The sequence below is a fragment of the Brachyistius frenatus genome, unplaced genomic scaffold (assembly GCF_029030835.1).
Source record: "Brachyistius frenatus isolate BFR_SWC_R1_liver_20210118 unplaced genomic scaffold, ASM2903083v1 Contig_86, whole genome shotgun sequence".
In the NCBI taxonomy this organism is placed as follows: domain Eukaryota; kingdom Metazoa; phylum Chordata; class Actinopteri; family Embiotocidae; genus Brachyistius; species Brachyistius frenatus.
In genome coordinates, this window is record NW_027210685.1 from 177,501 (window position 1) to 189,908 (window position 12,408).

General features: G+C 40.8%; 1 protein-coding gene across 6 annotated transcripts in view; it reads left to right on the forward strand.

Annotated features, from left to right (window-relative positions):
- Positions 1–12,408, forward strand: part of mtss1lb (MTSS I-BAR domain containing 2b) — a 71,750-nt gene that overhangs the window by 19,882 nt on the left and 39,460 nt on the right. For 5 of the 6 annotated variants that reach the window (XM_069709854.1, XM_069709856.1, XM_069709855.1 and 2 more), the window contains exons 2-3: positions 1,654–1,715; positions 2,036–2,109. In XM_069709854.1, coding sequence (XP_069565955.1) covers positions 1,654–1,715; positions 2,036–2,109 — 136 coding nt within the window. Of the gene's footprint in view, positions 1–1,653; positions 1,716–2,034; positions 2,110–12,408 lie in introns of those variants that run through there. The other variant, XM_069709858.1, reaches the window with a different exon arrangement.

Here is a 12,408-nt window from a genome sequence, read left to right on the forward strand (position 1 = left end):
CAGTCTGACATCATGACAGAATGCCCCACCCCCAAGCACACACGCGCACACACACACACACACACACACACACACACACACACACACACACACACACACACACACACACACACACACACACACACACACACACACACACACACACACACACACACACACACACACACACATTTCCTTCCTACTGTTCTCTTTCACCTTCGTTTTTTATTTCCTCCCTGCAGTTCCTTAAGTTTCTATTTTCATACTGGCAGACTTTCTGTATCTCACCATTCCTGGAAACATATTTTGACCCTACACTGATATGACTACGTCCACCATCTTGCACACAATTTGCCAGCATTTAACAGGGTTATAGGTTAACCTGGATCAAGTATAATGTAATTTGTAGTGAGGCTGGGTGTGTGTGATAGAGCAGTCATCAAGTCTAAAGGAGTGCTGGGAGGATGGGGGAGCAGCATCCATTAGAGACACAGCTTCAGCTTTGAATTGTGTTAACGATCCTGGCTGTTGGAGTCAAACCCTTTGATGCTGCCTGATGCCAGTAGCAAGTGTTCCTTATACGTGTGTGTGTGTGTGTGTGTGTGTGTGTGTGTGTGTGTGTGTGTGTGTGTGTGTGTGTGTGTGTGTGTGTGTGTGTGTGTGTGTGTGTGTGTGTGTGTGTGTGTGTGTAGATGGATTACACGGCTGCATATGGAGGTGAGGAGGGTTTTTTGGAGATGAAGGAAGAGGTGAAGGGAGGGTGAAGAAGGAGAGGGTGCGGGGGTACAGACGGAGTCGAGACTGGGACAGGGGTGTGTGTGTCGATGTGTATGCTTTTGTGGAAAAAAAATGGGGGATTGAGTTGATGATAGAAGTAGAAAAGGTAGAGAGCTACAGTGGTGCAAAGGAGAACAAAGAGTGTGACACACAAAAGTCTGCACTGAAATGTTTTATTTTGAAAAAGCAGGGTAAAGGACTACTAACTAAGATTTGTTATTGTTATTATTCATAATAATGAACGATAAACTACCATTCAGTGAAATTTAAACATGGGTATTTTATATTAATTTTCTATCATTTATCAAATAAGGACAAGTGAACAAATATTATCATCAAAATGTATCTGAACTACTCATTTTTCAAAGCAATCTGTTTTTGCTATATTATAATGGCTGTTATAATGCTGTGTTATTATAGCAGATGCATTAATTCATTCATTAATTCTAAACACTAAGTGTTGAAGCTGTGTTAGAAAGAGCAAAATATGTTGAGCTGCTTGACATTCATTAAATTTTAAATCTACTTCTGATACGTTTCAATAAAACGGGATAAGTGCCAATCACACTTTACCAGACTGAAAGGAGAGCAAAGATAACAAGAAACAAAATAAATAAATAAACAGTTTTTTAGAAAAAAGCAAACCCAAGTGACTGAGAGAAAATGGAAAGAAAAAGAGCAGTTTTGTAACATGGATCTGTTTAGAGTAGCTACATCAGAACCTTGGATGAATTCAATTTAATTAATTAATTAAGTATTTTTAATGGAATGAAAAAAATACTTTTCAACTGCCCCCTTTATGTATTGCTCTCCCAGTATCTACTGTAAAGTGTTTAGTGTTAATTAATGAGTCATATTTATCCATGTTAACATGTTTTGCTCTCTTTGTGTTGTCAGTGCTCCTATCCTGTGTGGGAGGACTTCAGTGCCAAGGCCACCAAGCTGCATTCCCAGCTCCGGTAAGCTCCTCAGACAACACAACAACAAATACATAAACAGTCTTTGGAATTAAATATTAAGCAAAAATACCAGAGAATACTTAACGCTACTCTGGATGAAAGAAGTTTGGGGAAAAAAAGACTTCAGACACTCCAGGAGAAAATATACAGATGAACGTTTTTATCCGATGAAACATAATGATTTAAAGATTCTCATTGATTCTTTCATTTCCATAGAATCTTATTTTTGCCTTCAGTAAATCAAGGAGTTGCTGCTCTTTAAACTCTATGAACAACATTGAAGCAAGTGGTGATGCGCATTTCATTTTCTGTCCACCTAGAACAACTGTTCTGGCTGCTGTGGCCTTCCTCGATGCCTTTCAGAAGGTGGCAGACATGGCTACCAACACCCGAGGTAGGACGACTGCAAGTGTGTGTGTGTGTGTGTGTGTGTGTGTGTGTGTGTGTGTGTGTGTGTGTGTGTGTGTGTGTGTGTGTGTGTGTGTGTGTGTGTGTGTGTGTGTGTGTGTGTGTGTGTGTTAGGAAAGGAACCAGGCTCAGCAAACCATAAGCTGTATGCATGTATGTGTCCCTTTGCCTATGCTATGTCTTGCGTTGTTGCTGTCCTGAAGTGCCTTCCACATTGCAGCTCCATTAGGAGTATTATCATGTTGCTGAGATATTATCAACCAGTCTGCTAAAGTCTCCTTTTACTGATGAAAGTGTTTCCAGCAGCCTGGAGGTACACTTTGTCCCAGACTTCAAAGCAGTTGCCCTGCACTGTTTACAGAGACAGAACAATGACGGAAGTATCTCACAGAGGTCCAGAAGAGCTATTTTAGTCACAGCATATGTTTTGTTTGACCTGCCCATGCAATACAAAGGTGAGATCTAGGAGACAATTGTTTGATTATGTTGCAAACCAGAAAGGTTTTCTCAGGTTTTTCTTTCCATCGGAGATTTATTGTTGTTGTCAAGGCAGAAAAGACTAATATTCACAACGATACTTACATATTTTCAGACTTTTTTGAAACATGGAACTACATTTAGTCTCCAGTCCCCTCTGGGCAAATTGCAAGTAAAGATTTTGAGTTGTTGGTCCCCTGAGAAAGTTCCTGCCATGGAAGTGTCTTCTAAAATGTGGTGCCACCACAAGCCTGCAGAATAGTTACAGCCCTCATTAGCACCTGTGCTCCAAGTCTGTGGCACTCTGACTGAAGGGATGAAGAACATTCTTCCAAAAGATATTTGCTCATTCGGCATATATTATATTTTATATATTTGGCATTTTGATGGTGGTCACAAAGAAATCACTTTGATCAGTGTTGTAAGTGTAAAATGTAACAACAGCCCAGTATCAAGTATCAGCATTAGTAAACCAACATAGTTGAGTTATGCATGATCAAAATGAGATGCTGGAACATGAGGTGTGGAAAACAAACCAAAATGACAGACCTTACTGGTAGAGCAGTAAGTTGTTGTTGTTGTTTTTTTTTGCCTTAAATTACACAATTTACTGAAGTAAGAGGTGAAAAAAAAAATAAAAAAAATAAAAAGGATACGCAAATGAGCTCGGTGTGTAGAATGAGCTACTAGCTCTTGCAATTGTTCAGACACAGCCCCTTTATTCATGGAGCTACAATACTGGAGGGTGGAAAGTTTCACATAGATCTAGAAGAACACTCATTTGAAGTCAGGACAGCTCAGACTTTCAGTGAGTGCTTACGGCTGCAAATGTTTGTCAGGCTCTGTGATCAGATTGATGTGTTTACAGTCTCAGTGTTGGACTCACTGACACTGATGGAGCAGCTAACTGATCGCTTGGGATGAAAAATGCATCATATTAATACTCTTATAATTGTAATATTTAAATTTTGTACTGACATGAGTTTCTTGTGAGTGAAGGTTTTCCTGTATATACTGAGGTAATCTTTCATATGAGATTTGAACTGGCATAACAGTGGCACAGCTTGTGTCTGGTGTTGAGGATATTCATACATTATTAATCTGATATTCAGACTGATGGAGCCTCTGTGCTCTTAATGTGTGCAGCAGGAAAACAGCAGGACTTTCATACTGTGTGTGTGTGTGTGTGTGTGTGTGTGTGTGTGTGTGTGTGTGTGTGTGTGTGTGTGTGTGTGTGTGTGTGTGTGTGTGTGTGTGTGTGTGTGTGTGTGTGTGTGTGTGTGTGTGAGAGAGAGAGAGAAAGAGGCTGATGTTTTGAGTTACAGCTAATTTAATAATTTTGCCTGTAAAATGATCTCCGGGTTAGCATTATGTTTGCCGATTGGAACTGAAAGTTATGTGGTAAAAGCTGCTGAATTTACAAAGACACGTGTTGAGTGTTTACTATAAACTTGCAGCAAGTTAATTCCTTTCTGAACACTGAAATATTAATAATTTAGCTGTCATGACATTGTGGTAACATGTTTTCTTTCCATTTGTTTCCATTGTTTGTAACTGGAAAATATAGCTGTGCTCTATGGATTGCTTTTTTATGTTTTTGGCTTGACACTCTTCAAATACTTGATATTCTATGCATAGGTCTAAAGCTTGGCACCAGTTTTAATAGATCGTGGGTTGAGAGCTGAGAAGGTCACACAAACACTGAAGGCCATGCGAATACTACAGTACCACTGAGGGAAGAGACGTAAACGAGGAGGACGACGTCTGTGATATTGAGAATTTCTCTTCTTCTTGTGACCTATTAGGTGCAGCTGCCAGACAGTGTAGGCCTGGGTGATGATGTTGTGTGTGTGTGTGTGTGTGTGTGTGTGTGTGTGTGTGTGTGTGTGTGTGTGTGTGTGTGTGTGTGTGTGTGTGTGTGTGTGTGTGTGTGTGTGTGTGTGTGTGTGTGTGTGTGTGCGCCCCAGGTGGGCTCCTATAGCAGAGGATACAGGAAGGGGCTCGTGCTGCTTTTACAGGCCAGACAGGACGTTTTGTCAGCTCACACATGCTGCTCCCACCGCCACACACAGGCACGGAGGCAAAAATACAACATAGATGATGCTGTCACGAAGATGCAGACTTGTTCATCAGAGGCTCTTTGTACTTTCTGTACTGATGAGTCAGTCCAGTTGGAGTCCATTTGTCACATTGCTCTATAACTGCGTCTGTTTCTCAGTGTGTGATGTTCCCTAATAGATTTGTTAAATGGATGGCGGCAGGGGACGGGACCAATAATGATGCTCTCTGTCTTCCTGCCATTCGTTATATCAATGTGCTACTTATTACAGCGTGTGTGAATCTAGCCCAAAGGGTACTGATGATCCTGTTCTCCGCTCTTGTACCGTCAGTGTCGTTTGTGAGCCTGCATTGGCGATGTTTCCATTTGGCTGTCAAACTAATTTGATGTGAACTGACAAACTGCGAAACGTCTTCATGAGCTTGGTGCAAATGAAAAGACAGGCTTCCGTTACTAATGGAGTATTTCTGCAAGCCATGGCGACTATAATTTTACAGTCTAAAGGAACTGCATAAACCCACTAATGACATTGATAATGAATCGGGTAGAATATGTTTAGTCTGTGTTTTGTTGCATATTTGATCAACTCAATTCCACTTGAATGTGTGCCATGTTTGGGGACATTTTGTCAGATTCTAAGACACCCTCCAGGTTTTTCTTTTTAGTATTGCAAGCATTGTGGGAGGATAACGTCAGTCGGGCTATTACTTTGATGTTTTACTAATAGATGGATTTACTACTGATGTATATGGTCCCCTGAGAATGAATCTGACTCCTTTTGGTCTTCCCCAACATTTCCTGTAGTTCCACAACAAAGCTGACATCTGTAGTTTTGATTGTTTTTAAAAATATTGGTTGAATGAAATGTGTGCACACATAGATGCTTCCCCTAGTATTCATTTTAAGTTTTTTTTTTGGTTGTTTTAAATTTGTTTTTATCTACGACCATCATCAGCTACAAAGGTAATGGTTTGCAACCAAAATACAAGAAAAACTGAGGACGTGTTCATCCGTCTTGTGTTCAGTGGTTTCACAAATGTTGTTAGCATGCTAATCTAAGTTGGTGCCCATGGTAAACACTACCTGCAAAATATCAGCATGCCAGCAATGTTACAGGCTACATGCTGACATTAGCATTTAGCTCAAAACACTGCTTTGCACAGCACAGCCTCAGTAAGCCAATAGCATGGCTGCAGACATTAAACACTGTGGACAACAGGTTTCTGCAATTTGCAAACACTGTCTCTTTCTTTTTAACTTTCTTCCCAGGGGTCAGATGAAGATGTGTATAGAAAAATGTAGGGAATAGAGGACAGATAATCCTTAATATGGTGTTTTAAGTGGTTACTGGAACGATAACATGGTAGAAATAACTCCAATATGTAGTGCATGACCTACGGCGTAAGGTGACTAATACAAGAAGAACTACAAAAGTGCAACTAGTGGATTAGTCATGTCTGGATCATGGCCGGGCCATGTTTTCTCCTGGGTCCCTGAGGTTTAGCCGTCACATTCAGTTTTCCTCTCGAGCTGATAAAGCTAAGGGAAGAGAACGTAGAGGGGGACAGAGACAGTTTTTTCTTGAGTTTGTGATGGTGTGTGTGTGTAAGAGAGAGATTTAGCAAGTGGGTGAAATCCAGCAGTAGGAAGTGCACCAGTGTTTGTGAATTCCCTGGTGTGGGTGACTGTGAGTGCACTTTCAGATGTATTTTCCACTCCCATCTTCTAGCCCAAACATTCACCGACTTTCCCCAGGGCAAACTGTGTGCTCTACACGTGTGTGTGTGTGTGTGTGTGTGTGTGTGTGTGTGTGTGTGTGTGTGTGTGTGTGTGTGTGTGTGTGTGTGTGTGTGTGTGTGTGTGTGTGTGTGTGTTAGTGCGACAGAATAACAAAGTGAAATGGAAGCACATTAACGAACACACAACACACCCCTGATGTGGTCAAGGTCCTGAGTGTGTGTGGTGTGTTTTCCATCTTTAATATCCTGTCCATTTGGCACTGTTTAACAAATTCTCTTCAGCCCCATTTGAAGCTTTCTAAAATATGTCATTTTTTTGTTTCTTCCCTTTGAGCTGGGAATTGGTTCAGATATTTCAAATAAAAAGCCGAAACCTGCTCAGAAGAGTGGAGGTCAAAATTCAGCAGCTTTTATAATAGTGGTTTTAAGCCGCTGTGGTTTATTGGCTTTATATTGACCTTTTTGGTGGAGCGTTAGACCACAGAGTTGGTTTTATCTTTCTGTTCAGATGGTCTTAGTCATATGAATCTGAACATAGACACATTTTAGCTTTAGTTTGAGTTTGTTTGACCATTAGAAACACAGCAGTGAGAGTGGTATCTTGTTATTTGAGTGTTTTTTCTTAATTCTCTAACCAACCTCACAACTTTGTTTGACCCAACTGTGACCCAACTGTGGTGCAACCAGAGGAAGCACAGATTACATGCTATTATCTATCCATCTAGCCTATGTGCCCACTTTATCATGACCAGAGTCACAGGGGGCCTGGAGCCTATTCCAGCTGACTGTGGGTGAAGGTGGAGTTACACCCTTTGTGGAACAGCCACGAAGGAGCAGGGAGAATATGCGACATGTAGAAATAACTTTCTCCCACTACTCTTCACTCTGGCTGAAAATGCCTTAACACATGTCTTAGATCAGGCCTGTATTGTAAAAATAAAAAGAAGAGAAACCATCATTAGAATCAGGTTTATTATCAATAAAATCACATGTAAAGTTGTTGTTTTGCTGCACAGTGGTTGTGCTCTTTGCATTTTTTTGCTGATTATATCTGCCGGTTTCTTCCTCTCCAGTTATATAAGGGTGCCATCGCCCAGATGCAGAGCTGATACCACATGACATTGATGTGTAATCTACTGAATATTTGGCTACATTATTCTATTCTTGTGTATGTTAATGTATCCTTGAAGTTTACACATTGTGGCTGTGCACACAATACTTAATTTATCTCATCAGAGGCAACTTGTTTAACTTTTGTTCCTGTCTCTGTCTTTCTGTAGTTTTTGTTATAGTGTGTATATATAAGCTGCTTATATTTGTCTTTTTTTTAAAGGGAATTTTCATTCACTGACACGTGGCTGTAAATGAGGCTGCATGATGTCATTTCTTAAATCATTAAAAGGCTTTGTTGTTGTGCCCTTCATCTCATGTGTGCTTTAGATCGCAGGTGTTATAGGTATCAAATATAAATTAAAGTGAATGTTGGTAGGAGGTAATTGGTAGTTTTTTCAAAATAAAACAGAAATCACTCTGAGCATCATTGTGAATACAAAGTTGTCTTTCTAGCTCAATACAAATGTCCTCAATTTACTTTTACTGACATAACTGATGCATTTAGGTTGTGTTTTGCATGTATGAACAGACTTGTCAGAAAGACATGTATCAAGCTGATACCCTGAAAAATACAATATTTAAACAAAAAGAACAGATTTGGCTTTAAATACATAAGATTGAGATTGCCATACATTGTTCTGAGAAACATTTCAAATCATAATTATTATTGGCAGACAGAGATGCACATTGATGGGTTTCAGTTATACCTTTGTGATATTTTTTTCTGAATGAAGAAGAACAATTGTTCCATAACTCTTTTCTGTAACTACAACTTTCACTGTTTTACGAGTCAACTCCTGTGTCTTTATTCCTGTAATGATGATGATGATGATATTGACGTTGATGCATCTCTTTACCTGCGCAGTCCCCTCTCCTTTGTCTCTACACTCTCTCTACAGCAGCAGCAGTAAAACCTGGGTCAATCCCAGGACCCTCACTATGCACACTTGGCACACCGCACAGCAATAAAATGCCCTGTTGGGTGCTTGCTTCGTGTGTGTGTGTGTGTGTGTGTGTGTGTGTGTGTGTGTGTGTGTGTGTGTGTGTGTGTGTGTGTGTGTGTGTGTGTGTGTGTGTGTGTGTGTGTGTGTGTGTGTGTGTGTGTGTGTGTGTGTGTGTGTGTGTGTGTGTGTGTAACAGGGAGAGAGAGATGATGAGGATGATGATCTGATGGTACAGAATTCCTGGTAGTTTTATTGCCAGGCTGTCTGCCTGCAACCAAATAAAAGGATTCATAATGAAAATCGTTAATCTTATTAACACACACACACACACACACACACACACACACACACACACACACACACACACACACACACACACACACACACACACACACACACACACACACACACACACACACACACACACACACACACACACACACACACTCATTTGTGCATGCACTCATGCATGTAGACAGAAAGCTGAATTCACCCTTTTTTCTTCGATTTCTATAGTAGCAGGTAACAAAACAAAGATATGTTGTGTGTATGTTTTCTAACACAGGCATTGATTATGTTTTGAATATGGTTTTGCAGCTGATCACAGCATGTGCAAAAGGGTATGCACACAACAAAAGAAAAAGGCATTTACACATAATATTCACTCTTCAGTGGCTGTGAAGTATCGGCACCCTTTAAACCTCTGACATTTTATCTTTTAACACATCAACTGTATTCATAAAAATAAGACGAGGCTGCAGTTTTGAAGCTGAGGTTGTAGGGACCCCGAGGCAGACAGGGTAAAACAACTTGCATTTTCAGGTTGTCCTCTGGACACTTGGTAAATCCAGTGAAACTTCCTTAAAATCAGAGGACACGAGTAACTCTTGAGGTAGAAGAAAATGTATATTAAAGTCATGTAGTTAAGATAAATAGCAGAGAAAGATATATATATATATATATATATATATATATATAGAGAGAGAGAGAGAGAGAGAGAGAGAGAGAGAGAGAGAGACCGACAGTGACTAAAATAAAGACTTGATTCTCGTTCCCTGATGCAACCTGATAGTGAGAAGCAGCGTGATGTCTGTCAGATCTCCATTCAGTGACTGCAGTCATCTTCTCAAAATAGACCTACGTAGATTCGATGACTGCACAAACATTGTGTGATTGACTCTGTTGGCTCTCAGTTACATTTTTAGATGTCCAGAGCGATGGTATAAAAATATCATTGTGCGTAAGGAAGTCCAGGAGTGACAAACTGGATGGGGTTCAGTGACATTACTCCACAAGTTGATCGTTTTCTGGCTGATGATGCCAAACACTGGCACACTCTCATGCTTTTTTCTATTACACTCTACTCACCTAATGAGGGGAACTGATATCAGACTGTATATGAAACGAGTAAGAGGGATTGTTTTTCTCCTAAACAAGATCAGTGGAAATAAAGCTAAGGTGTATCTCAACTGCAGATGGAGAGAAGAAAAAAAGCTGGAAAACTAATTTCCAACATGTTTATCTTCTTCAGCAAAGCCAGAGGAAGGGAGCTGGAGGGCAGGAAGCAATGAAGTTTATGGGAAATGTGGTCTTGATTTTGAGAAGCACTACCACTAATAATACCACCGGTGTGACATAGAGGCTGCCAGTGTTTCTGGCTGTGGTCTTACAGTCATTTTACTAAGGTAGGAATTTCAGTTTGAGAACACTTTATTGGTGTTTAAAACTGCTACACACAGCACATTTAAAACTTGACAAAAAGAGGACGATCACATTGATTTGCTGTAAACAAAGAATCTCAGAATCAACGCACAGTGATGCTCTGTGGAGAAAATATAACTACTGTGTTTAAATGGAAATGAAATGATACAGACCAACAGTTGAAGATTGTTCCAGACCTCCGACGAATGGAACGCCGACTGTGTGAGAAGACAGAGACATCCACGAGAGAGCATTGAGTGGAGCAAGCAATAAAGACAGGGAGAGGACAGAGGACTGTTGTGGGGAAATGTGAGGAAATATTTAACAACAGGCCTGTGCTGTCACTGTGGATACGAACATCAGCTAAGACAGCGGCTGCCAACCTTTTCTATAGATGTACGGCCACAGCACTTTAAGATTAACTCATGTAACCTTAAATTAACATCATCCTTTATCTTCCAATGTCGAATATTATCATAAACGGCATAAAAGTCATTCGTTTAATAAAATTATCATGCAATTAGAATTTCTCATCCATTACTTCATATCTACTATATATGCATTATTTTCAAATGGCAACCAGAAGTGACGTCACCCGTTGGTTTGTGAGCAACCGTTATGAAACCTCGGGTTCAGATTTTGGCCGACGCCATCTTGTTGTTCGGAGCGGTTTGGAACAAGAAGTGACTATGTTTGGACGAGCTGGGGGGCGAGTGAGCGGTGGATCGGACTCCATCTGATTGGAAACACTACAATACTACCTTCCGCCCACCGATAGCCGTAACCTGACTGCACCACAGGCCTGTCAATCAAACAGAAACACGGCTTTTTGAAGCTTTTTTTTTTATAATTAATGACGGGATCATTTTCAGATGGTCGGCCAGAAAACTAATAAAAAGGAGTGACAAAACCGAAATAACTCGTGGAAAAAATGTATTGACGTAAAATGTTATGAGACTGGAAGTCTATGGAGCCACCTTTAGTGGTACTTGGTGGTATTTGGTGGTTCTTCATCGCACTCCGTTTTCAGACCTTTTATATAAAGTCTAAGATTATTTTTTGGTAACTATTTAAACCGTTAGATCAGTTCTAACCAGTTCCCCATTACTTTTGTCTGACTGTCAGCTGACATTTTGTTGCAGAGGGCATATAAATAAATATAAATAAATAAATAAATAAATGAATACAAATTACACTCATCTTTTCCATCTGTATCCTCAAACTGCTGTGATGACTGAATTTCCCCGCTGTGGAATTAAAAAAGTCTGATCTTATCGCTTAACTTAAAAAAGACAACACAAATAATAACTAAGCACAATGGGAGTAACACTATTTGCTGCTTGTCTGTGCTTCAAAGCTCGTCTGCTAAGTGTGCATGCATGAGTGTGGGGTTCGGTCACTGTAATAAAAGTATTCAACACGTCCTCATTAACTAGCTGGCTGCCTGGCAGGGCTCTCCGTGCTCGCTGCACTGATGACTCCCCGGGTGGGAGGAAGAGAGGTTATACGCAGATGTGAGGCCACTTCACTTAATACAGCTACACATAAACACAAACAGCTCACGCAAACACACACACATGCAACTCAGCAAGAGTGGTTTCCCTTATTCAGCTCGCAGCATAGCACCCCCTTTGAGGACCACCTGCTAGTTAATACCACAGCTCTCTCTCTCACACACACACACACACACACACACACACACACACACACACACACACACACACACACACACACACACACACACACACACACACACACACACACACACACACACACACACACACACACACACACACACACACACACACACACACACACACACACACACACACACACACACAGACAGACACTCCCCCCCCCACACACACACACACACTTACCCCTACACATGCAATTCTAACATGCATGCATATTAGCTCACTGGCATGTGTGTGTAAACATGTAGGCACTGTGCAGAGCATGTCAAGTAATTGTGACCACACACGCATCTCCACACATGTATGGTTCAGCCTGCCGAAACGACACGCAATGGAAACAATACTGTCGGCTGCTGCTCTACAAAATGCATGTGTAAGCTCTTTATTGAATTACAGTTGTTTGATATTTGTGAGTTCATATCTCCTGTTTGTGATGCTTCTGTGTCTCCCCATTTCCTCTCCGACTCTGACGTGGATCTACCATCCCCTCAGCCAATCACAAACAAGTGGGATCACATTTACGAGCAGGGTTGCCAGGCAACAAGGAGAGAGAGA